We start from the raw sequence: 22905 nt of genomic DNA on the forward strand, positions 1-22905 counted from the left end.
CCCAGTCACCCCGGCCTATGCCGCGCTAGGCAACCCGGCACGCCTAAAGAGTCAGATCTCCATCCCAAAATTTCAATGCCTCTCCTCTGAGGAGCCGGCCCTCCGTCTCAACCAGCTTCATCTTCACTGTCCCGCCCACCCCACGCCAGTGATGCCCCTCGGCCACTCCCAACGCAGACGCAGCATTCCGCCCAGTCCACATCCCCGCAAATCTCGCCCATAGCCTACCTCGCCTAGCGATTGTCCCTGTCCTGATTCTGCGGCCCAGGAAGGGCTCCGACGCCAGCCGCACTGCCGGTTTGCGCCAGCAGCAAGGGCCTCTCACAAGCCCTCGCAGACCACGCGACAAGCCTCGATCGCGATCAACACCTCTCTCTCCCTCAGCACCCCCGCGACCATGGCGGCAACGTCATTACGAGGCTCCGAGGAGCTCTCCCTCCTCAAGACACAGCTCTACACGGCCTGCGAGGAGGCCTTCGGCGCCGACTATGACAAGCCCATGACCCAGGACGACCTCTTTGGTCTCGAGGTCGTCCCGCCAAAGGACATCAAGAAGCTCATGGAGGTAATCACGGCCCTCACCCACGAGCGTCTCCTCGTCCCGGTCAACCTCCACAGCGGCCTCGCGTGGAAGCTCCGCGCAGAGGCAGAAGCGGCAAAGTGAGTCCTAAAGACACTGCTAAGCCCCTCCACCCAAAAAAGACAATCGCGGCGAACTCAGGACTAATGTTGGTTGTCCAACAACTCTGTTGCGCAGGTACAAACTCCTCACGAGCCAGGAACAGAGCCTGGTGTACGAGCTCATCGACAATGCCGGCGCGGACGGCGCATGGCAGCAGGACATGAAGAAGAAGCTCAACATCCAGGAGAACACGCTGAAAAAGGTGCTCAAGGAGCTCGAGTCGCGCCGGCTCATCCGGCAGGTCACCGACGTCGCCAACATCTCGAAGAAGATATGGATCAAGTACAACCTGAAGCAGTCTGCCAAGTCCACCGGCGGGCCCTTCTACACGGACTCGACGCTCGACGAGGGGTTCATAGAAGCGCTGATGGGCCTCATCATGGAACTCGCGCGACAAAAGGGCAGCTACCTGAGCAGCGGTTCTGGGGGCGCGGACCGGCGGCGCAGCACGAGCCCCGTGCTGCCAAAAAAGGGCGTGATCAACGGGCACATGTCCGAGGCCGCGCTGCGCAGCAAGAAGCGCAGCGCCGACGCCATCACAAAGGACGAGCCCGGCACCACCACCACCAACGGCGCTACCAACAACATCTCCAGCGCGCCGCTGGTCATGAAACCCCGCAAGTCTACCGTCCGCCTGCCCTTGCCGGCCGGATACATCGACTACATCACGGCCGAGGAGATCTGCGACGAGGCCAACCACATCGCCAAGGGCCAGCCCCTGGAGCCCAAGGACATCCAGCAGCTGCTCGACGTGCTCATGTGGGACGGGCGCATCGAGCAGGTCAAGATCGGCGATAGGATCGGCTACCGCGCTGTCCGCGTGGCCAAGCAGAACCCAGACCGCGTGCCTCTCGACGCGCCGGACTTCTGGGAGAAGCAGACCAACGGGCTCACCACGGCGCCTTGCGGGCGGTGCCCCGTGTTCGAGCTGTGCGAGGAGGGCGGGCCGGTGTGGGCAGGCGGTTGCGAGTATTTCGATCAATGGCTGGCGTGAGCTCGAGCGAAATGAAATGTCGCACATGGTGGGACAATCATATCCGTGGCATCGGGGACACACATCCCGGCATTCATATCTAGCTTCGCCAATGATTGCAGTGTGAATGGGTATGGGTGGGAGCGGTCCCTAGAGAAGAGTTGGGGAAATTTTTGCATCTAGCTCCGGCGTTTTAGTTCCAATGGGGAACAATGTCTTTGTTCATTGAAAATCAAATCCACCGCCTCGGGTAATTCATTCTCTGCTTTAACTTCGAGAGGAATACCTTCTTGCTTGTCCGGAAAGCCCGTCTGCTAAGGGTTAGCTATCCGCGCTGCATGACCAGAAGTGCACGCAAGCCTCGTGCTCTCCTTGATCAATTGTGAAGGCAAAGTGGTGGACTGGTGACAGACAGAGGCCAAGTTTTCACATCACGAGCTCATTGTGTACTGTTTTACAAGTGATATTGAAAAACACTCTCAAACCCGGCGGCGCTTGGAGCTGAAAGTTATGGACACAGAGTCCATCTGGCACAGATTACAAGAAGAATCAAAGAATGTGAGCAAAGTCTTCAAGATCTGTATTCGTAGTTTTTCTCACAGCAAACACTATCTTGCTTCACGCCGCCATCTGTGTCATGTGTTCTCGGTGCTATGCTTCGGACAAAATGTGGCGACGCTTGGACTTCTAGTCGGTGCTGTCGCCACGTCGTCGTGCAGTAGACAGACGCACATGCGCAGTCGTCGGGTTGCGCTTCGCCTCAAGCCTAGAGCTCGCCGGAAGCGACGATCGTGGGCTTCTTGCTGTACTTAACGGCACCAGAGGCGGAGCCAGTGGCCTCAAGGGCCTTGACAACCTTCATGCCCTCCTCGTCAGCGACCTCGCCGAAAACGACGTGGCGGCCGTTGAGCCACGAGGTAACGACGGTGGTGACAAAGAACTGGGAGCCGTTGCTGCAGTCAACAAAAGTCGGTTAGTAACATTTCCAAGACGGAGCCTGCTGGACAATTCCAATGGCGGGACAGTTCAGGACTGACGTGTTGGGGCCGGCGTTGGCCATGGACAGCAAACCGGGCTTGTCGTGCTTCAACTGGAAGTTCTCGTCGGCAAACTTCTCGCCGTAGATGGACTTGCCACCAGTGCCATTGCCACGGGTGAAGTCACCACCCTGGAGCATGAACTCGGGGATGATGCGGTGGAACGACGAGCCGGCGTAACCGAAGCCCTTCTCGCCGGTGCAGAGAGCGCGGAAGTTCTCGGCGGTCTTGGGGACGACGTTGTCGAAGAGGTTGAAGGTGATGCGGCCCGACTGGTCTACGGGAGGGAATAGCGGTTGTCAGCGTTGGTGTTTGCGTTGGAGAGTTGGGAGAATGGTCTGGTCCAAACACTCTGCGCAGTCGATGCCAAGTGAATTGGTCTGACTAGGCGGTGGTTCACACGAGAAAGAGGCTTCAATGACTTACCCTTGACCTCAGAGGTCTTGCGGCCAGCGGCGTCCAGGACAGGACCCTGCCAACTAGAGAGGTTGTCAGTCAGGTGGAAGACGAGGTATGGCAGGCGGCGCAATGTTCTTACGTGATGTCCTGCAGGTGTGGCCTGTTAGTCAAGGTCCCAATTGAGTAGGGGTGGGAGGACGGGAGGGGATGGAGGGGTAGAGCCGTGAAGCTGGTGGGAGCTATCGTGAGCTCCAGGGGGCGTGTTGAAGGGTTCGACTTACGAAGTAAACCTGCTTGCCCATGGTTGCGGATGAGGCGGAAAAGTGACGGAGAGAGAAACAGTTGGAGGAAGAGATCTTTGGGAAGAGGGCGGCCCGAGAAGAGGCAGAAGAAAAAGACGAGAGGGACCGGGGCGCGAATCGAGCAGCCATGTTTTTCCGTCGAAGGGGCGCCTAGTGCGGGGTTGTCAGTCGCTGCTGCTGCTTGCTGTCTGTGTTTGTTTGTGAAGCTCGGAGGGAAAGTGGAGCGGGGGAGGGGCGGGGTCCAATGCTGCGCTGCAGCTGCTGCCGTTGCGGCTGCATGAAGTCACTGCTCGCCCGGCGTGGAGCTTGCTCGCAGCAACGGCGAACCACTCGTCATTTCATCGTGGCGGCAACACGACCAGCAGCCTCCCACTGCAGCCGGCCTCGGGTCTCTGATCCGGAATCGTCCGGCAGCGGCTTGTCCTAGTCGTGACGACACAGGATCCCTCAAGCTCGTCCGCTCCCACTATTGCCATGGGGCAACCGACAAGCCCTGAGGCCATTCCAGTGTGCTCTACTCTCCAGCTGAATGCAGTTGTCTCGCGCTTGCTCTCCGGTCTGCCAAGTACCAGCCGACGAGTGATGGCCATCTGGCTATTTGAGAAGACGAGAAGACGGACAACGGAGGCGGCAGTGACGAGACGACGCTGTAACTGGTGGAGAGAGCACTGAATCGTGATTGGAGCAATGCTGGGAGAACTAGAGGGAGCTCTCAGAGAGCTCCCAGCCAACCAGTGAGGGAGGGCATTGGAAGCCAGATCCGCTCTCGAGAGTCCTGTCATGCTTTGCCGTGGTCCTTGCGGTCTGGCAATGCGGTCTGGCAAGGCACAGATAGAAACAGGCTGGTCTCTAATGGCTTGCTGGGTGAGCTGCATCGTGACAACACTGCCAGACTGGCCGCCAGACCGCAGTAATAGACTCTCAAGGTCGACGTCGTGCAGTGCAAGGTGCTGTGTTGCCGGGTCGGTCATGCGTTGTTGCCCGGGCCGGACATTCAACAAAGCTCCGGTGTGCTTGACGGAGTTTCCCGCCTGTCCGCTTGATCATGCCGATGCAGGCGCTCCATGGCGCTGGGGTTCCGGGCAATGGGTGAAGCAGGGCCGTGGAAAGATGTGCAGGCGCGGACGAGTCCTCAGGCGGATTGAAGCAAGGATACCATGGTACTTACTTGGGCAAAGAGATCGTTATAGAGTACAGTACGTGAAGGTGGTGTTGGTACAGGAGACGGTGATGTACAGATCCACAATGGTGCAGATGTTTGGTGTGCTGTCCGTGGTGAAGCGATGGGCAGAGCCGCCGTGAGGTCGACGATGTCGTTGCGGTTCTGAGAAAATCCGGGTCCTGGCCCGTGCACTATGCTCGATTGTTCTAGCTCGAGCTTGTGGAAGGCCCACGAGTGGTCGTTCACAACTCCCCAGGGCCGCTGGCTCTTCCGGGAACTATAGACTGCTGTTTGACTCAATATCGCGCGGAGCAGTATTCACATGGTTTTTCACAAACACCTTCGTTGACTTTCAAAGCGCAAGGCCATCTGTGATGAAAGCACGACGAATTCCGGCCGTCTTCCTTGTGGAGCTCACACAACCATATTAATGCACGGCAGGAATATCTGAAGGTCGAAGCTCATGGCATTTCCATATCGCCAGACACAAGCGCCAGAGGTCTTGCATCTGAATTGAAGCTATATAGATGCAACTGAATGCCGGGCATGTCGACAGTGATTCCAAATATCATCAAGTCGCAATGGTCCTTCTCGCACAAGGCCTGAACAGGAGCCTGGGTTGATGACATAATCACGTGACGTGAGAAAGGAGGTTGCCCCCAGAGCAACTGGAGTTGGGCTCTTGCGTGGGTGACCGACCCCAGCTGCGACGGGATGTGGAGCGGGCCTTAGGTGGCTTCAGCAGCGCCCGGAGCTGCCCATCCCAGCAACCACGACTACTTCAATCCACGCGCGCCCGTCATCGACGTCGACAGCTTCACACTCGATTCGCAGCCCCGACCTCGCCTCGCTCAGCGTTCGAACCGCGCGATCCTGTCCCTGTAGCGGCATCTCCTTCACCATGGACTTCAACAGCCTGAAAGACCAGGTCTCGAACCTGACCTTGTACGATCTCAAGGCGGGCGTACGCAAGGTCCAGAATGGTACGGCTGGACCCCTTTCTCGCCAGGCCGACATGCCACGACAGGCCGGATACGACTGACTCGATTTACCATCATAGCCGTCATGAACTTCACAGAAATGGAGGCGAAGGTCCGTGTTCGCCTCAATCGCCCCTCCGGAGGCCCTCTCGCTGACCGACACTCTGGATTCTAGGTGCGCGAAGCGACAAACAATGAGCCTTGGGGCGCGTCCTCGACAACAATGCAGGAGATTGCCAATGGAACGTTCAACTAGTAGGTTCCGCGGTTGGCATCCGTATATCCCTCATCCATGGTACAATGGTACTAACAAGGACGCCTCGACCCAGCCAAACGCTCAACGAGATTATGCCCATGATCTACCGCCGCTTCACCGAAAAGTCAGCCGAAGAATGGAGGCAAATTTACAAGGCACTGCAGCTTCTCGAGTTTCTCATCAAGCACGGCTCGGAAAGAGTCATTGACGACGCGCGCGGCCACATCACCCTGCTCAAGATGCTGCGGCAGTTCCACTACATCGACCCGAACGGCAAGGACCAGGGCATCAACGTCCGCAACCGGGCAAAGGAGCTGTCTGAGCTCCTGAGTGACGTTGAAAAGATCCGCTCTGAGCGCAAGAAGGCCAGAGCAAATAAGGCCAAGTACACTGGTGTGGAGGGTGGGGCCGGCGGATTTTCCAGCGGCAGCAGTGGCAGATACGGCGGGTTCGGCAGCGAGTCTGGAGGCTACGGTGGTAGCGGCAATGCTGGCTACGGTGGCTACTCTGGGGGCGTGTACGGCGATGGCGGCGGCTTCGGTGGCCAGACTGACGACTGGAGGGATAACGGTGCCAGCAGCAGTGGCGGCGGCGGCGGCAGGGACCGTTTTGAGGAGTACGATGAGGCCGATGACGCGCCCTCAAGCTCTGCCGCGAAATCGAAACGGACAGAGCGCGCTGGCGTAAAGAAGACTGTTGGCGCCGCGGAGCCACCCAAGAAGAAGGAGCCTGAGGTCGACCTCTTCTCCTTCGACGACCCTGTCCCTGCTTCGACTTCGATACCAGCTGCTGCTCCGCAGCCCTCGAATGGCTCGTCTGCCTTTGGCGCGCTGTCTGAAGCGGCTGATGACGACGACTTTGACGACTTCCAGTCGGCACCGCCTACGACTGGCCAGCCTTCGAACTTTGGCGGCAGTTCTATCGCCCCTCCAATGATGACGTCCACTGCCTCGTCGACAACTCAGTTTGCGGCGCCTAAGCCCGTCTCGGCGCCGCAACAGGCAAGCATCTCAGACCTCATGTCATCCATCTCGCCGCCACCGCCGAGCTCTGGCGGCACCCCTGGAGCGAACTACTCTGCGTTCAGCGCCCCAAAGAGCAACCCCATGGCGTCTCCGCCTGCGGCCCAGAAACCCGCCATGGCGTACCAGGCCGCTCAACCCAACTACTTCCAGTCTGTTTCAGCACAGCCCCAACAGGGCAGCAAGCCCGGGATGTCGTCCATGTCGGCCGCGTCGACACCCTCGGGGATGTCGGCCCTTAACAAGCCGGCCGCGCCGGCAGCGAAGCCGGCAGCCGCTGCTGGAGCCGACCCATTCGCCAACCTCTGGGGCGCCTCTGGCGTTGCCAAGAAGACCCCGGCCGCCGGGTCTGGACCCAAGATGGGAGACCTCGCCAAGGAGAAGACGAGCGCGTCGTTGTGGGGCGCGCCGGCGAACGCCAGCAACCAGGCCACTGGTGCCAAGAACAACAACAGCAACTCTGGGGGCTTTGGAGACCTGCTATAGATGGTATGACGTGCTGGAGATTTGCGGGCAAAAATGATACACCACTAGTGTTGAGCCGAGTTTAGGAAACGAGTCAATCCAAACACGGCGAAGTAAGCCTTTCTTGAGACCAAGGTCGTGCCAGAAAACAACCATTTGATTTCTGGCGTGTTAAAGTAGATTTGGGACCCGGCCCACCAGCAACACGCCCTGTTGTTGTGTAGGATGGATGTATGCATGTGGCTGCGAGGCCTGAGGGAGGCTTGTTGAGCACAGGGATAATTGTATGCACTGTGTACTAGTGAGGACAGCTCGCAAGCATTGGTATAGTCATCTTCTTCTCACTGGTCCTATGTTAGACGCGACGCGCGGTTGGCGGTTTCAGTGAGTAACCCTAAAGCTCTACCCAGTAACTGTCGACGTACCACCCAGGAGAAGCGAGGCTGCCTTAATTTCCCGAGTCCTCGAATGACAGCTGGCTCCATGGATGCTGCTGCGCGGCTACTGACACGGCGAACGGCACGACGTAAACCGTGCCCTGTCTGTCTAGCAGGGCATGAACCTGGATGCGCCGGCCACCGGGGCAAGCGGCTCCGGAAGGGCTTGCCTGAACGGCGGCCGGGGGTGGGGCGGCCGCGTGGGTCCACCCGCGGGTGCAGAGGCAGAGCTGCAAGGCACGGCCGAACGCAAGCAGGCAGGGGTGGTGGACGCGCTGTGGTTGGCTGGCCCAGCGGCTCTTGATTCGGCAGCATCCTTGTCCCTCCTCGCGGCAGGCGGCGCCCACAGCCATTCATCTGCAGCGGCGTGGGCTGCGCGACAAATTTAGCAGCAGAGCCGCCCAGCTCCAGATTGCGTGTTGCCCACGGCCTGCCGCTGGGCCAGAATGAGTGGACCGGCCTGGCCCCGTTGACGACATTCACGATGCATGGGCCGGCATGCACGCAGGCAGGCGCAGGCAGGCAAATGCAGGTACCGACTGCCTGTATGGCCCGCGAGATGCGGCCCAGGTGACCACGGATGCCTACGCGTACCTTGACAAAAACAATTCCATCATGGATTAACATGACATGAGTTTTCGCAACAGCGAGGGTTACTTAAGGCTCGGCCGTCTCCCCTCTGGACTCGGTCTTTTGTCCCCTCCCTTCTCCATGATCAACTGAAACAGCAGACTCACAATCTTTTCCTTGTGGTTTTCTCTTTTTCTCTTTATTTCCTAGGTCTTTTCCTTGTTTCCTAGTGTCACTCTTCTCTCGGTCTCTCTTCTTACAGGCTTGACGTCTCCTATCATTCTCGTGTCTTGACGACTCTTCGGAAAACCTCACCGGTCAACTGCGTTTTTCTTGTCATCGCTTTCCTCAGTACGACAAAAAGCCTTGATTGTCTCGGTCCATTTCTCGAATCATCTTCCACCTCACGTCTCCCAATTCAAGAGAACGATCGTTTTCTGCTCCGCCATCGTTTCCGGCTCTCGATCCCAACATTCCATTCACTCTTCCACTCAGTATCTCGCCCGCAGTCCGCTTCCAGGACCGCGCGACGACCGCTCCTTTCAAAATTTCTTCCCCAAGCCCTTCCGCACGCATTCCGTACCCGCCGGCCCGCTTCGTCACGCGGACCTCGCACTCGACCCGTCCCAGCCTGTCTCTGATTACCGACTTTGAGAAGGAGATCCCGCTCAAGATGCGTTTCCAGGCTCCCCAGCTCGGCGCCCTCGGCGTGGCATATACCACGATGCGGATCGCCCAGTTTGTCTCACTGGTCACAGTCATTGGTCTCACGGGCCATTTCATCGACGAGATCGTTGTCAGCCAGCGTGCTGTGCCGGAGGTGCTTGTCGGCACCATTTCTGTTGTAAGTTCTTTTCCTGATGCACTACTGGCCATACAGACAATCTGCAAGTACAATGCTCACAAACTATCCTGCCACCAGTCTAGCATTGCTGTCCTCTACGTCATGATCTCGTACATTCTTTACTACGACAGCCTTCTGCCTCTTCTGCTCGGCAGCGGCGTCGACTTCCTCATGCTCATCGCAACCATTGTCGTCGCTGCCACGCTCGGAAAGCCGGGTCCCCTATCCCTGCTCAGTTGCGACGTGCTGCCCGCAAAGGCAGCCAGCCAGGCCGTTTCGACATTGACCTTCTCCGTCTCCAACGGCGGCAACGGCCTCAATCTGAGCTCCGGCTCGTACGCAGCCCGCGCCGCCGCTGCCGTTACAGCCGCCTCCTCCGCCAATCCTCGCCCCCTTGACCTCCTCGCCTTCTACGCCCAAGACCAGCCGCACTGCTACGAGGTCAAGACCATCTGGGGCCTCAGCATCGCCTTGTGCGTGCTGTTTGCCTTTTCCTCGATCGTCTCTGCGGGCCTGTGGCGCCGGATCAAGGGTCCCTCGTCGGCGTCTGCCCCGAGGAAGGACATTGAGGGTTAGGGGCGCGCGGGCACCACTTTCACCGCCGCTGCCGCCGCCGCCGCCGCCGCTGCTTCCGCGACCAACTCTACCAGCCATGCCAAGGATGTGCCCACCGCGCTGTGGAAGAATATCTGGGAGAGCGACGGGAGCAGCAGCTATGCCCGTGCTGGAGTGAGCAGTCACAGCAATCAAAGCGGCGGTAGTCTTGGTGGTGGTGGTGCCCTGGGGACTCGCGCGTTGCTCAGTCCGACAACGACGACGACGACACAGCCTGTACCATACTTTCCTCCACCGCCCACTGCGGCAGTGGTGCCTGTGTCTAACCCCAAGAGGAGCCGGGGACTGTTTCCCATTCTGAGGTCCCCTACTAGTGGTGGTGGTGGTGGTGATCATCACGCGTCCCCGCCAATGTCTTCTTCTTCCACCTCTCCTCCTCCTTTTGTCCCTCCCAAGATGTCGACGGCAAACACTCCCCAAGTCCAGCCCCCTTTGCCGTCGATAGTCATGCACTCGAGCAGCAGCAGCACGACGAGTGTGAATACCTTCCCTACCCCTCTCTATCCCCCGCCTGCTCCTCGTCCTACTCCTCATTCACTTGCAACTCTGTCGTCCACTCATCCTACTGCTGCTATTTCTGCTGCAGGCCGGTCCTTGACAAGCACAATCTACCAACCCGCCCAGGTCCGATCCAACATGCCGCTGTCAAATCCGCAGCCAACCCTCAGGAGCGTCCCGTCGTCAACACCAAGCATCTCATACCCGGGTCCTGCCCCAGGCGGCAGCAGGAACGATACTGAAGCCGACGAAGGGGACGACAATATGATGGCGGGCCCCAAGTCCGCGGTCGCCGAGGCTGGATTCATCCCCATCGGGATCCTCTCGCCAGATAGCAGCACTTTTAGCCCGCAGCAGCAACAGCAACAGCAACAACAGAGGCCCGGACTGCCCGCGAGGATTGATACTTCTTCCTCCACCCAATCGGCCTCGGGACCACCGGCAAGCTCTTTGTCTCCCTGCAGTGACGACGACGGGTTCACACCAGTGACTCCTGGCACGGGCCTGGGGTCCGCTACATCTCCTCGCACTCGTCGTGTCGGCTGGGGCGTTGCTGGTGCCGGTAGTGCTGGTAGAGATGGTGGTAGTAGTGGTCTAAGCCCACGAGACGCGCTGGGGATTCCGCTCAGCAAGATCCTGCGCTATGCCTCGTTTCGGAATCAGCAGCAGCAGCAGCCGCAGCAGCAGCAACAACGACAACGACCGGTCAACGAGAAGGCCAACGTCGTCGTCGATGACGACGACGAGTACGAGGACGTCACGCCGCTCACGCCGCGCACTCCTGGCGGTGCTCCTACTGCTCCTGCTGCGGCTGCCGCCAGGCCACAGAAGAGTGTGCGGCAGACGCTGTTTGGTCTTGTCGAGGGGTGGTGGGACCTGGGGCTGCTGGAGAGAGGGAAGAGTCTTAGACGGGGAGGCGGTGGTGGTGGCGGTGCTCGGTGATGGAAAAGTTGTGCCTCGGGGTTTGAGAGAAAGACTGAACGGGGAATCTGGGGTGGTGTTTTTGATTGTTGGTTTTGGTAGTAGTGTTGTTGGTGGCGATGATGCCAAGTAATGCTGGGAATGGATGAAACTGGAACTGGGAACGGAAATGGTATTGGATCTGGGAAACGGGGCGTTTTTCTTTTTGGGAAGTGATGGATATAATTCAGGGAAAAAATTGGCAAATTGAAATCAACAACGTTTAGATGACATTGATTAACCTTGCGCATTTAAAAGTTGTGCCAATATCAAGCTACGGGGCCAGCATGGTGAAAATTAATAGGAGTCTTCATTCCGAAGAGACACCGCCAGACTTTCTACATTACCTGTACTCCCCTCCACAGTCACCCATTGCCTCAAACATTTCCATGCGCCGGCTCTTCGCCAGCACCGCATCAATAGCAGCCTGGTCCTCCTGATCCAGAGACCACCCAAAACTCGCCAAGTTCTCGCTCGTGTGCTCGCTGATGCCCATCCGCGCGCCGACAATCACCGCCCCGACGTACGGGAAGTCAAGCACCCAGCGCGTGGCGACGTTGGATATGTCCACGGCGTGCTTGGTGGCGATGGCCTTGAGAGCGCGTAGGAGCTCCTGGAAGAGAGACCAGTCGCCCCAGGCGCGGATCACGCCGTAGTACTTGCGCTGGCTGGGAGTGACGGCCTCGTCGTAGAGGTCGGGCTCGGGCGCATCGAGCCACTTCTCGGAGAGGAAACCTCCACACTGTAGTGAAGCGAGGTTAGTATCGAGAAGCAATGCAGTAGTTAAGCTCGGACACGTACCAGTGTTCCATAGGTAAGCAGTTTGACGTCGTTGGCCTCGCAAACCTTGCCCATGCGGACGACGGGACGGGAGTCAATCAGAGAGAACTGTAGACAGTGTTTGTTAGGTGAGCCCCCATGTAGAATCGCAATAGGCGTATAAGCCACGGCATAACCCACCTGAACCTGGTTGCTGTGTATTTTGACGCCCTGCTGGAGACATTTCTCCATGTGCTCCGTATCAAAGTTGCACAAGCCGAGAGCCGCGACACGCTTGTCTTCTGCAATGTACCGAATGGCATCGAGGTATGTGGGGTCATTGTACTAGACAAGAATGGTCAGTCTTCAGAGTTGGCATGTAGAGAGACATAACACCACCATGACCTACAAATTGCCAGTGAAACTGGAGCAGATCGATACGGTCGACCTGCAGCCGCCGGCATCTTTCTGAAATGTTGGCCTCAACGGCTTCCCGTGTGAGGGTCATGGGGTGGAAGACACAGTATTTGGTGGCTGCAAAAAGGTCTCCCTTGGCGGGATACGATGAGAGAAATTTGCCCTGCATTCATGTTGTTAGTTACTGAAGGTAGCTATTGACAGTATTTGTCCAGTCACGAAAATAGGCGAAACATACCACCAAGATCTCTGCATCGCCGTAATGATCCGCCATGTCAAAGGCAGTGAATCCGCTCGCCACATGTGATGAGAACTGAGCAATGATTTTTGTTGTTGGCGCCGAACCCCATGCCGGACTGGACAGTTGCCATAGCCCCGAGAAGATGCGAGGCAACGCACGCCCGTTGAGAGAGAAAGTTTCCTTGACCTCTTGTCTAGACCCGTTCTGTGACACATTGGCACTGCTCGCCTCGAATACTGGCTGCGGCTCACCCAACAAGCTCGCGGTGGCGATGAGCGCTCTCTCAAAGGGATACTCCTTGTCACTGGCCCTGCACTTGTCCAGTGACTCCAGTAATGGCTGGTAGAGCTGCCTTATCGAGGATCGCTCGTCGTCGGTCAGCTTTCGCGAGCCGGACGAGGTGAAGAGTGTCTTCTCAATGGCGGTCATGGTCTGCACGACATCACCACCCGTGGCGGCAAGAACTCTATCCAAATTTGAAGAGGCCGTGCTTGTGCCGTTCTGGCTCTGGAGGGAGAGAGTCGTGGCCTGGCTGACGAGGCTGCCGAGCAAGGACAGGCTCTGGAGGACCTGGCCGCAACCGACCATGCATCTGACTGTGCGGAGGTCATTCTGGAAGAGGTCCAGGCTAGAAGGGCCGCCTGTGATGGTGGCGTGGGCGCCGTTGGGCTGGGAGCAGCGGGCGCTGATGGCGGGCAAGACGGCGTCGTTGATGTATCTCGTGGTCTCGGCCTCGAGGGTAGAGGTGATTTCCGGGTGAGCGGCGAGAAGGGAGCGCATGATGATGCGGAGGCCCTGGGGATCCATGTTGTTGATGATGGTGTCGGTCATCATGTTGACATGGGCACTCTTGGCCGCCTGGAGCTTGGTGACAGCCATGGCTGGCGGTGTTACGGCGATGACTGCTCAACAAGCACTATGCGAGAGACGAGACGAGTCCCAGAGGTCGAGGACGTGTTGGCGACTGGCCGGCTGGTCGCAAAAAAAGTCACGAATGTCCAACAGCCGCGGTTGTCTCGTCTTGTCGCGGCACTGGCACTGCATGCGACGCTTGCCGCCTCCGGGGCCGCCCTGGGTCGTCATCCGAAGCGTCGCTTAACCTGGTCCGACGGACGGACGGCCAGGGAGGATGGTGGACCCCGGTGTTCAAGTTTCGACGTATCGAGAGGCCGGTGGAGGGACCGTTGGAACGGAAGGTGCGCCCCCACTAACAAACAGGGACATGGGCCTCGTGCCTGCCAGGCCGCCCCGGCCAGGTGCTGATTCATCCGCACCTGTGCCCCGAAGCCGGTGGCCGCCACTTGCACCTCCAGCCACGGCCACTACATCTTGAACGCCGTCACCCACACACCCACACACCCGCCTGCCAAAGACACCGGCTGCCCATCACCGGTGCAGCGCCATGGACCTGTCCCACGACCCCAGCCAGACCATGCCTGCTGCAGTGTAAGTCGTCCCGCACATTGCATTGTACCTCTGGCTGACTCCGTCCTGCAGAGACGAGGGCGTGGCCAATCATGACGGCCAGGGAAACCCCAGGGCCGGCCCGGGCAGCACAGCCGGTGCCAATGCCTGTCTCGCCTGCAGGAAGATCAAGATGAGATGCATCGTCCCAGCCGCCGGCGAGGCAAAGTGCCAGCGCTGCGCCCGCAAGTCCATCGATTGCATCTTCCGCCAGCATCGCCGTGGCCGCAAGCCCGGCACCAGGTGCGCTCCTTGTTCCACCCCTTCCGCTTAGCCGTGGGCGGCCACCCACTTACACGGATCCGTTCCTCCAGAATAACACCAAGAAACAAAACACTGCTCCCTTCAAACGTGCCCGAGCCTGAGGCCCTGCCCGTCCCCGAGTCTGCCACTACCACAACTGCAGCTGCGGCTGCGGCAGACCCACCCCACGATGTGACGCCTCGTGCCTACCAGGATCGACAGTCGGCATCCTCCTCCAGGGGCCAGAGTGTGCATGAAAATGCAGACTGGGAGACAGGCGCTTTGCAGCCCTCGGGCTTGCTGCAGCATGCAGTCTCGCATGGGCAGTTCTCACTTCGCAACATCCTCAACGCGGTCGACGCCGCACCGTCATCAACCTTGCTAAGGCATCCAGAAAACACTGCACCCCACGTCATACCACCTGACGATCCTGTCAAGCTCGGCCTCGTCACGCTCTCGGTAGCCTCAGATCTCTTCCAAAGGTGTGTTTGCTCCCTTGCAGAAGGCTCAATGTCACGGCTTGGCCGTCAGCGCTGACCAGGCTCGTCGTCTAGCTTCATGAGATGCCAGAATCCATTCATAAATCAGCTAGATCCCAATCTCCACACTCTGAGCTACGTGCGCCAGCGATCTTCTTTCCTCACCTCGGCAGTACTGGCTGTGGCGGCCAAAGGCACCGATACGCCGCTCTATGAAAGGCTGGTCGACCACGCCGAGGACCTGCTGACCACCAGCTTCCGCCAAGGCCGCAAGTCCACCGAGACTGCTCAGGCGGTCATGGTTCTTACATACTGGAAAAAGCCCGAGGACAATCGTGCTTGGATCTCACTTGGTTACGCCGTGAGAATGGGCATGGAGCTTGGCTGGCATCGCTTGCACAGATACTCCTCGGACGACTTTGCCAAGCTGAGAAGCAATTTAGAACGCTTGGAAGCTCGAAATATCCAGAGAACCTGGTACATTTTGTTCGTCTATGATAGAAGGTAAAGCTGCGTCGCCGTAATCCAAGGTCAGAGGTCGACCGCTGACTAGCGCGTAGCATGAGCTTGCAGACCGGCAAGCCTTGGATGATCGAGCGAAGCGATTTCATCGAGTCGATTGAGCCATGGTGCAAGGATCCAATGGCGACCCCGAGCGATCGGCTTTTGGGGGCTTTCGTGACGTTGCGCTTATTGAGCTCAGAGGTTTTCAAGCTTCTCGGACCACGCAGCACCAGGAATGATGCTGGCCAAGTCCACCGCCTGGACTCATTCCTCTCTATCATCAAAGGGAGGCTAGACGAGTGGGAGTCGAAGTGGATACGATGCGTCTCTCCAGGTATGTCGTCGTGTGTGTATCATGACAGCAGCTTAAGTCACTGACACGCATACCCAGAGAGCTGCCACCCATTCTTGATTGGCTTCTACGGTGCCCACCTGCGTCTACAACTCTTCTCACTACCCTTGCAGGCAGTCTTGGGGCGCCGGAACGCAAATATCGAGTACAATCTCGAAGCCCTATGGACCAGCTACAGCAGTGCGATCGAGATGCTTCGCTTGATTTGTCGATATCCGACACATGCGCACTTGGCTCAAGACTCTGTTCATGTGATGACGGCGTACTGTGCCAAGTTCTTGATCAAAGTGAGTCTATTTGCTATGTCCACCACTATATCGAACGCCGAGTGCCCAATAATACACGAGACGATGCTGACTATTTATGGTTGAAGCTCCTGCTGTCCGTGCCTTCATCAATCGCCAATGAGATTGAGTCAGAGGTGCTCCAAACGATTGAAAGTGCAGCCAGAGCTCTGGACCAGAGGATCTCGTCACCAGCCCAGGCCAGCTGTACTCTGCAAGCTGCATTTCTATACAAAGTCACTGCAAACTATGTCGAAAAGAAAGCGTCTGGACAACAACGAAGCAGACAGACCAAGTCTGGCAGAACAGGCACAGACACTATGAAAATCCCTTCCCAGGAGCAAGACGGCGCACAGACTCGGCCCCTAGAGCAGCGGGCCGTACAGGGGAGCGTGAATGTGCCACCAGGTTCAGAGACGGGGAACACTCCATCTACCACAACCTCTCCCAACACGATGGACACGCTGGCCAGTGATGGCCACAATCCCCAGGGCCTGCCTGGGAGTGGCGGAGGCCTGTTTGTCGACCACAACTTTTCTGGCCTCGAGGCCATCTTTGCAGATGACATGACCTGGAGTAATGTCTTCCCAGATGGAGTCTTTATTGGGCAAGATGGTGGGGTTTTGTCCATGTGAACCGACTCTGCATCCACGCCTCGGAAGTGCCCAGGGCCAAAGGTTTCATGCAGCATGAGAAACAATCAATGATAAAATATACCCGGTTCGACTATTTGCCACTGCCCTGCAGAGGAACCAGAGTTGTCTCTGAGTGCTTGAAGGTCCGGACCCCAGTGCGTACAATCTTGAGCTGTGATGGACAGCACGGGTCTGGGCAGGCAATGAGAGCGTCTGTTGTCATCCAGTCGTTCTTGGAGGTGACACGCTGTTTAGCTGGCAAGAGCGGAAGGACCGACGCTATGGACCCGTCAGTCAGTAATGAGTGGCGTTGCCATTGGAGTAAGGAGTCGGTGCTCACAGAGGCTGTATATGCTGATGCCTTGGCCTGGCGGCAGCTTGAGCATCTCGCCCTCGAGTGTAAAGTAGTCGCCCTCCTTTGCGCCACACATGATTCTCTTGCCTGGGGGGCAGACCACTTCTACGCGGAGGTCATAGAGTTCAAAAGACTCGTCTTCAGCAGCCAAAGTTGTCATGTCGACGACGGAACGATGCCACCTGACGATATCGCTTGGAGTTGGGTGAACTGTGCTACCCTACCCTCGCCGATTCGCGGAGTCGTGTTCGTTGGCACTTGCAAGCCTGACCTGGCTGATATCTGGTGGCGCTCAGTCGGTCGTGGTCAGATGTGACGGGCAAAACTGGTTTGCTGCTGGTACGAGTCGAGCGGCACTCTGCTAACCAAGCCAGTTATCAATGTCACTCTGATATCTAATCTCGTGTTAGGCGGCTGTGATGGTTTCGGAAGTCTTCAAGGGTCCGTAGTGAACGCGGATGGGAGGAATTGCGGAACCCGGAAGCTGGAGATGCAACCACCTTGACGAGACGAGCCGCCGGCGGGCTGGCAAGCCACAGTTATTGGGTGTTGTGCGGTTGGCTGTTGCTGGACCGGTGTTCAAACCGTTGGGGAAACAGGCGGCCGGCCTTCTACGAGGTCTTGGGCTGGAGCCAAGAGGTGCTTAGCGGCGAACGTTTGGAGCTGTGGCGGCTTGGGGGTCCACACTGGCTGTCCAAGGTGCGTTGATAAGGGTCCGGTAGTGCATGTGCGAGGCCCGACGGAAGGGGTGCCGGGTGCTGTCATTGGGTGGCGATAGCACCAAAAAGTCGTGCCCCCGGGCCCCGGGCTCCGGCTGCGGCACTTCGTATTTGGGTGTGCCATGCTGCGATGTCTCCACCGGCAGAGCAATCCTTGTTCTCCAGCCCGTGGCGGCACCCTAGCGACGACGGACACGCGTGCGTGACTCTTGCTTCCTCTCCCGATATGATTGTCTCCAGGCTGGCCCAGCATTCATAAGTCGCGCAGGGGATCGTCACGCCAGCCTGCTCTCCTCGTCAGTCAGCCAGCCAGTCGGTCTGTCACACTGTTTAGCTTTCTCTCGCCAGGTCGAGTGAGCATACATCGACAGGAACGACCTCACTTCTTTCGTTCCATCGGCTTGCTTCATTGCATTAATGCAGGAACACTCCGGTCTTGGTTTCACGACATCCACAGATATTGTGTCTTGACCGCCAGAAACAGCAGCAATGTCGTCCGAGCCAAAGGACATCACCACCTTCAGCGCCGGCCCGGCGGCCGACAACAAGCTTGGCGATGATGCTTCTGTCCGCGCCGAGGCGCCCGAGCAGATCCGCCGCGACCTGGGCTCGCGGCACATCAACATGATTGCCATTGCGGGCATGATTGTACGTATGGCCCAATGGACGTGGCAGCAGCCAGACGGCGGTCATCATGGCAGGATCCAGCAGTCTCTCGGTACTAACACGACCCCCTCTCCTCGCAGGGAACCGGTCTCTTCCTGGGCTCTGGCAAGGTCCTCTCTATCGCCGGTCCGGCTGGTGCCCTGTTGGCTTACACGTTCATGGGCTTCATCACCCTCGGCGTGTCGTACACCACTGGCGAGATCACGACCTTTATGCCCAGAACGGGTGGTTTCATCCGCCATGCGACCAAATTTGTCGAGCCTGCCCTCGGTGCTGCCGTCGGCTGGAATTTCTGTGAGTTTTAAGTCTCGGGTGGTGAAGTGTTGGATTGGACGTGTCTGGAAGCTTTGTTGCTGATATTGCTACCTCTGGTGGAAAGGGTACACCATGGCCATTGTGGTGCCCACCGACATGAGTGCCGCCGCCACAATCATCAAGTTCTGGAATACGAGCGTCCCGTCGGTCGTGTGGATCACCGTGTTTTCCGTCCTCATTGTGATTCTCAACTTTCTCAATGTCAAGCTGTACGGCGAGGTAAGCCTCACATTTTCTGCCACGACTCTCGATTCAATTTCGCATTACTAAACAGCAGACCACCACAACAGTCTGAAGTCGTCTTCGCCTCGCTCAAGATCATGCTCATCGTCGGCCTCATCATCGGCGGCCTGGTCATTGATCTCGGCGGCGGACCCAACCACGAGTACATTGGCGGCACCTACTGGCGCGACCCGGGCGCCTTCAACGCCTACATCCTCGACGGCTCGGCGGGCCGCTTCCTCGCCTTCTGGAAGGTCCTGCTCACGGCGGCCTTCAGCTTCGGCAACGTCCAGGTCGTCGCCATCAGCGGGTCCGAGACGCGCAACCCGCGCAAGATCATCCCGTCCGCGACCAAGAAGACGTTCTTGCGCGTCTTCATCTTTTACGTGCTGAGCATTCTCATTGTCGGCCTCATTGTGTATGTTGTTTCTCTCTCTCTCTCTCTCTCCCTCTTCCTTGCATGATGATTAGCACACTCCCCTCCCAACCGACACGAGCACTAACGCCTGCCATTAGCCGCTTCGACGACCCCTCGCTCTCCGTGTCCACCGGCAACGCCGCCCAGTCGCCCTTTGTCATCGCCTTTGTCCGCTCCGGAGTGCAGGTCGTCCCGTCCATCATCAACGCCATTGTCTGCACGTCGGCCATCAGCGCGGGCTCGTCGTGCATCTTCTTCGCCTCGCGCACGCTCTACGGCCTCAGCCGCGACGGCCACGCCCCGCAGATCCTGCAGCGCTGCAACCGCTTCGGCACGCCGCACTACGCCGTCGGCCTGACGTGCTGCCTCATGCCGCTCGTCTACCTCAACGTCGCCAACGACTCGGCCGTCGTGTTCGGGTGGTTGGTCAACATCACCACCGTGTCGGGCCTGATTGGCTGGGTCGTGATCGAGGTCACGTATTTGCGCTTCTACGCCGGGCTCAAGGCGCAGGGTTATGATCGCAAGGGTATGTCTCCCCTGCCTCTCTTATCTTCTTTGCATACGCAAGACCGGGCTCTTTGAATTGTAAGGGTTTGCTAACCATCGCGTGATTTTCACTTTCGCAGAACTTCCGTACCGCAGCCCCGGCCAGCCATACACTGCGTGGGTCACGCTGTTCTTTGTCGTGCTGATCCTGCTTACTTCGGGTACGTCTTGCTCTCCTTCTCTCTCTCTCTCTCTCTCCTCTCTCTGTCCCTTCCCTCTCTCGGTCTTTGGCTTTCGGCCGCGGATCTGTCACGGCGCGATTGTTGTTCATGACGAGATAATGCTAACCACCCCCGGCTTCCCGAACAGGCTTCGACGTCTTTGTGGAGGGCAACTTCACCGCCGCTGATTTCTTGACGTGCTACCTCAACCTGGGCATCTTTGCGGGTAAGTCCGAAATCCCTATTCTTGCCAATCTCCAAAGGGGTGTCCGCTCCAATTGATAATGACGGCACACTGACCATGCGCGAATGTGTACTTTGTTTTAGTGCTGTACATCTTCTTCAAGTTCTTCCTCAAGTCCAAGGTCGTCTCGCTCGAGGCGATGGACCTGCAGACCGAGTTCGACTCGATCCGGCGCGAGAAGGAGGAGGAGGAGAGCGCCGAGGGATACACGGAGAAGACCAAGGCGGAGAAGTTTGTCAGCCGGCTGCGGACCTGGGTCTGATTGGGCGGGACCTGTCTGCATTAGCCTTGTTGCCAGTGAGGCCGCGAGAATGCTGCTGGGATCAATTTTGAGAGAAATGCTCCGTTTTATTGGCAGGGACGAACTGGGCTGGGGGGCCGAGGAAACGTTGACCTTGGAAGCGTTTTTTTGTTATATAGAGCACGCGTCAGCAGGGGTTCGTTGGCTATGGTCTTTGTCGCTTGGATAATGTGTTAGACAGATACCCAATGACCGATTTCACATGGCTGCTGCACACAATGAGTTGCGAGCCGTGGTATGCCAAAAGCTTTGCGACAGTAGAAGTTTGAAAATGTTGGGCTTGAAGTGCTACGTAGAAAAAGTATCCCTGGTATATTGAAATAGACAGCCAACGCCAAATTGTCACTCCTTTCCCTTTCCTTCGAATTCATTCCGTCAACCACTAATGCTTGTGCACCTCCCGGGAAGGGTCTGCACATACTGCAGCGCACATGAAATACTGGCTTACGCAAAGCGCACCCTCTTCGCGCTGACGGCCCTTACCGCCGCCGCGCCAGGAGCAACGACATGCCCGACAGCGCCATTGCCAGCCGACGGCCTAACCACGGCCGACTTTTTCCCAGAAAGCCCAGCAGCACCACCACCACTTCCTTTCTCTTCCGTACTCCTCCCCTCTCGGCCACTACCACTACCACCACCGCCACCACCACCACCGCAGAGCCCGAGCCTCCGCCCGACCCATCTCCCGGCCTTGCCCAGGCTCCCAGACGGGATGCTCATGTACTCGAGCCACTGGGCGTCGCCCGCGCCGAACCCGCCGTAGCCCAGCCCGGCCAGGCCGTCAAACTCGGCCATCCGCATCATCGCCCCGCTGGTGGTGGTGCTCCCGCTCCCCCAAGAGATCTCGCACGCCGGGGTGTGGCACTCGAGCATGGCCATCATGGTGCCCGCGTCGGCGCCACCCGCCGCGATGGCGCCCGACGTGAAGCTCCGGACGTAGCGCGGGTTGGCCGGGCGGAGGAGCTGGTACGCGCCGTGGGAGGTGTGGTTCCAGTCCAGCTCTATTACTCTCGGCTTGGTTGCTGCTGCTGCTGCTGCTGTGGTTGCTGTGGCTGTCGAGCTTTTGAGACCTGGAGTTAAGAAACACAGGAGTGGATCTGTCAGCACTTTATGATCATTTGTGGTGTGTGGTGCTTGGAAGAGCCCTGGAATGTGTACAGGGAAGGAAAAAAAAAAAAGAAACGTACCGTTCTGGCCACGTGCGGGCTTGCCCTCGTTCTTGTCACCGCGCTGTGTCGTCCGCCTTGTTGTTGTCGTCGTCGTCGCGAAGCCGTAGTATGCTCCAGGGGTGGACTTCCACTTCATCCCCTTGGGCAGGGTGACTCGATACGGCGCACTGCCGCCTCCCGTCTTACTCCCCATTCGACCTTCGCCATCCATGGACCGTCTGTAGGGGTTGTTCTGTCTCTGCTTCTGTGTCTTGCTGGGCCCGTGGCCGCGAGCTTTGACCCTGACCAGCTGTGAGCCGGTAGCCGTCGTCGCCGCTGCCGTCGTCTCATCCGCCTCGTAGTAGTCTGAGAACGGGTTCCGGGGCTCGTCGTGGCGTCTCTCTCGCTGTCCCTCCTCCTCCTCGTCTTCATCGTCGTCATTGTCATCGTCGTCATCGCTGCTGTCAGGATCAAACACGGACACTGAAGACGACGGCGTGATCCCCGTGTCGCTATTGGTATCCGTGTCCGTGATGCTGTCCTCCTCGTCGCTCTCGCTGATGGACGCAAGCGAGTTGTACGACTGCTGCTGCTTGCCGGCGCCGCGAGACGAATACTGGCTGTTCCGTCGCTGCCGATGACGTGCGTGTAGCGAGGAGGAGGAACGCGGGGACGAGGACGAGGACGAGGAGTAGTACTCGTCCACGGTGGTCGACTCGCCCGGGTGCGTGCCCGTGATTATGCCCACGACGTTTTGCACGCGCCGCCGGACGCGCAGGCGGAGGCGGGCTACTGGGCGGTACTGGGGAGCCATTTTTCCCGATTGTTGTTGATGATGTTTTTGTTTGTGTTGAACTCCGTGGTTTTGTGTGTGAGAACTGCCAAGCTTATCTGGCGATGCAGAGTGACAAACACAGAAAGTGGTAGAGCCGCGCAGCACTCTTAGGACACTGGGAGCAAATAAAGAGAGAAAGAACGAAAGATGGTCGACTTCCAGCCGTGGTATGTCAGTGGCCGCACGCGGGCTGCACTTTGCACCAGCTCAACTGGTGGACTAGGTCTCGTGCGTGATGTCTGACAAGGTCGCAGTTCATGCAGGCTGAAAGCAAAAATGGGCTTCCAAGAGAGCTTTAAAAGCCATGATTAAGGCCAGTCAGTGTCTGGGGAAAGCCGGTCTCATGTGGCTGCCCAGCGTGTGTGTGTGTATGTGTAAGTCGAGAGCCGCAC

General features: G+C 58.1%; 12 protein-coding genes across 12 annotated transcripts; 8 read left to right on the forward strand and 4 right to left on the reverse strand.

Moving 5' to 3' along the window:
- Positions 1 to 397: 397 nt before the first annotated feature.
- Positions 398 to 1676, forward strand: B0I36DRAFT_346500 (RNA polymerase Rpc34; the record flags this gene model as incomplete). The annotated part of the gene is made up of 2 exons (XM_046156467.1): positions 398 to 660; positions 758 to 1676. The coding sequence occupies 2 exons, from the start codon at positions 398 to 400 to the stop codon at positions 1674 to 1676; spliced, it is 1182 nt and encodes a 393-aa protein (XP_046014679.1).
- A 745-nt stretch (positions 1677 to 2421) lies between these two features.
- B0I36DRAFT_360095 (peptidylprolyl isomerase) lies at positions 2422 to 3393 on the reverse strand (the record flags this gene model as incomplete). The annotated part of the gene is made up of 5 exons (XM_046158243.1): positions 2422 to 2608; positions 2693 to 2969; positions 3119 to 3171; positions 3231 to 3238; positions 3373 to 3393. The coding sequence occupies 5 exons, from the start codon at positions 3391 to 3393 to the stop codon at positions 2422 to 2424; spliced, it is 546 nt and encodes a 181-aa protein (XP_046014680.1).
- A 67-nt stretch (positions 3394 to 3460) lies between these two features.
- B0I36DRAFT_316578 (uncharacterized protein) lies at positions 3461 to 3970 on the forward strand. Its single transcript, XM_046153048.1, has one exon. The coding sequence runs from the start codon at positions 3638 to 3640 to the stop codon at positions 3818 to 3820; it is 183 nt and encodes a 60-aa protein (XP_046014681.1). The 5' UTR covers positions 3461 to 3637; the 3' UTR covers positions 3821 to 3970.
- A 1358-nt stretch (positions 3971 to 5328) lies between these two features.
- On the forward strand, positions 5329 to 5731 carry B0I36DRAFT_316581 (uncharacterized protein). Its single transcript, XM_046153049.1, has 2 exons — positions 5329 to 5538; positions 5616 to 5731. The coding sequence occupies exons 1-2, from the start codon at positions 5457 to 5459 to the stop codon at positions 5708 to 5710; spliced, it is 177 nt and encodes a 58-aa protein (XP_046014682.1). The 5' UTR covers positions 5329 to 5456; the 3' UTR covers positions 5711 to 5731.
- B0I36DRAFT_316583 (uncharacterized protein) lies at positions 5627 to 7704 on the forward strand. The gene is made up of 2 exons (XM_046153050.1): positions 5627 to 5647; positions 5711 to 7704. Exon 2 carries the CDS (start codon positions 5836 to 5838, stop codon positions 7297 to 7299), a length of 1464 nt encoding a protein of 487 aa, XP_046014683.1. The 5' UTR covers positions 5627 to 5647; positions 5711 to 5835; the 3' UTR covers positions 7300 to 7704.
- A 1254-nt stretch (positions 7705 to 8958) lies between these two features.
- Positions 8959 to 9705, forward strand: B0I36DRAFT_360097 (uncharacterized protein; the record flags this gene model as incomplete). The annotated part of the gene is made up of 2 exons (XM_046158244.1): positions 8959 to 9129; positions 9208 to 9705. The coding sequence occupies 2 exons, from the start codon at positions 8959 to 8961 to the stop codon at positions 9703 to 9705; spliced, it is 669 nt and encodes a 222-aa protein (XP_046014684.1).
- Positions 9706 to 9755: 50 nt separating this feature from the next.
- Positions 9756 to 11440, forward strand: B0I36DRAFT_316585 (uncharacterized protein). The gene has a single exon (XM_046153051.1). The coding sequence runs from the start codon at positions 10096 to 10098 to the stop codon at positions 11182 to 11184; it is 1089 nt and encodes a 362-aa protein (XP_046014685.1). The 5' UTR covers positions 9756 to 10095; the 3' UTR covers positions 11185 to 11440.
- On the reverse strand, positions 11441 to 13701 carry B0I36DRAFT_316587 (aldo/keto reductase). Its single transcript, XM_046153052.1, has 5 exons — positions 12617 to 13701; positions 12371 to 12541; positions 12163 to 12306; positions 12004 to 12090; positions 11441 to 11944 (listed from the first exon to the last, which is right to left on the reverse strand). The coding sequence occupies exons 1-5, from the start codon at positions 13496 to 13498 to the stop codon at positions 11546 to 11548; spliced, it is 1683 nt and encodes a 560-aa protein (XP_046014686.1). The 5' UTR covers positions 13499 to 13701; the 3' UTR covers positions 11441 to 11545.
- Positions 13702 to 14021: 320 nt separating this feature from the next.
- B0I36DRAFT_360100 (uncharacterized protein) lies at positions 14022 to 16580 on the forward strand (the record flags this gene model as incomplete). The annotated part of the gene is made up of 7 exons (XM_046158245.1): positions 14022 to 14065; positions 14117 to 14326; positions 14398 to 14808; positions 14881 to 15309; positions 15366 to 15643; positions 15701 to 15948; positions 16035 to 16580. 7 exons carry the CDS (start codon positions 14022 to 14024, stop codon positions 16578 to 16580), a joined length of 2166 nt encoding a protein of 721 aa, XP_046014687.1.
- A 91-nt stretch (positions 16581 to 16671) lies between these two features.
- Positions 16672 to 17095, reverse strand: B0I36DRAFT_360101 (uncharacterized protein; the record flags this gene model as incomplete). The annotated part of the gene is made up of 2 exons (XM_046158246.1): positions 16672 to 16859; positions 16921 to 17095. 2 exons carry the CDS (start codon positions 17093 to 17095, stop codon positions 16672 to 16674), a joined length of 363 nt encoding a protein of 120 aa, XP_046014688.1.
- Positions 17096 to 17838: 743 nt separating this feature from the next.
- On the forward strand, positions 17839 to 20771 carry B0I36DRAFT_428917 (amino acid transporter). Its single transcript, XM_046162473.1, has 8 exons — positions 17839 to 18302; positions 18401 to 18614; positions 18700 to 18854; positions 18926 to 19275; positions 19374 to 19804; positions 19905 to 19985; positions 20134 to 20211; positions 20313 to 20771. The coding sequence occupies exons 1-8, from the start codon at positions 18144 to 18146 to the stop codon at positions 20489 to 20491; spliced, it is 1647 nt and encodes a 548-aa protein (XP_046014689.1). The 5' UTR covers positions 17839 to 18143; the 3' UTR covers positions 20492 to 20771.
- Positions 20772 to 20781: 10 nt separating this feature from the next.
- On the reverse strand, positions 20782 to 22860 carry B0I36DRAFT_381499 (uncharacterized protein). The gene is made up of 2 exons (XM_046160864.1): positions 21718 to 22860; positions 20782 to 21600 (listed from the first exon to the last, which is right to left on the reverse strand). Exons 1-2 carry the CDS (start codon positions 22490 to 22492, stop codon positions 20975 to 20977), a joined length of 1401 nt encoding a protein of 466 aa, XP_046014690.1. The 5' UTR covers positions 22493 to 22860; the 3' UTR covers positions 20782 to 20974.
- Positions 22861 to 22905: the final 45 nt, after the last annotated feature.

This window comes from Microdochium trichocladiopsis (genome assembly GCF_020744255.1).
Source record: "Microdochium trichocladiopsis strain MPI-CAGE-CH-0230 chromosome Unknown B0I36scaffold_3, whole genome shotgun sequence".
NCBI classification, from domain to species: domain Eukaryota; kingdom Fungi; phylum Ascomycota; class Sordariomycetes; order Xylariales; family Microdochiaceae; genus Microdochium; species Microdochium trichocladiopsis.

Bases quoted from the DNA above. Each gene is read 5' to 3' on its own strand.
- B0I36DRAFT_316578 (XM_046153048.1), top strand. From the start codon at position 3,638: ATGCTGCGCTGCAGCTGCTGCCGTTGCGGCTGCATGAAGTCACTGCTC.
- B0I36DRAFT_316581 (XM_046153049.1), top strand. From the start codon at position 5,457: ATGGACTTCAACAGCCTGAAAGACCAGGTCTCGAACCTGACCTTGTAC. The intron at 5,539-5,615 runs GTACGGCTGGAC...TTACCATCATAG, and splicing joins CGTACGCAAGGTCCAGAATG to CCGTCATGAACTTCACAGAA.
- B0I36DRAFT_316583 (XM_046153050.1), top strand. From the start codon at position 5,836: ATGGTACTAACAAGGACGCCTCGACCCAGCCAAACGCTCAACGAGATT.
- B0I36DRAFT_316585 (XM_046153051.1), top strand. From the start codon at position 10,096: ATGTCTTCTTCTTCCACCTCTCCTCCTCCTTTTGTCCCTCCCAAGATG.
- B0I36DRAFT_316587 (XM_046153052.1), bottom strand. From the start codon at position 13,498: ATGGCTGTCACCAAGCTCCAGGCGGCCAAGAGTGCCCATGTCAACATG. The intron at 12,542-12,616 runs GTATGTTTCGCC...ACATGAATGCAG, and splicing joins GCGATGCAGAGATCTTGGTG to GGCAAATTTCTCTCATCGTA. The intron at 11,945-12,003 runs GTACGTGTCCGA...GCTTCACTACAG, and splicing joins TGCTTACCTATGGAACACTG to TGTGGAGGTTTCCTCTCCGA.
- B0I36DRAFT_428917 (XM_046162473.1), top strand. From the start codon at position 18,144: ATGTCGTCCGAGCCAAAGGACATCACCACCTTCAGCGCCGGCCCGGCG. The intron at 18,615-18,699 runs GTGAGTTTTAAG...TCTGGTGGAAAG, and splicing joins TGCCGTCGGCTGGAATTTCT to GGTACACCATGGCCATTGTG. The intron at 18,855-18,925 runs GTAAGCCTCACA...CCACCACAACAG, and splicing joins ATGTCAAGCTGTACGGCGAG to TCTGAAGTCGTCTTCGCCTC.
- B0I36DRAFT_381499 (XM_046160864.1), bottom strand. From the start codon at position 22,492: ATGGCTCCCCAGTACCGCCCAGTAGCCCGCCTCCGCCTGCGCGTCCGG. The intron at 21,601-21,717 runs GTACGTTTCTTT...TCTTAACTCCAG, and splicing joins GCCCGCACGTGGCCAGAACG to GTCTCAAAAGCTCGACAGCC.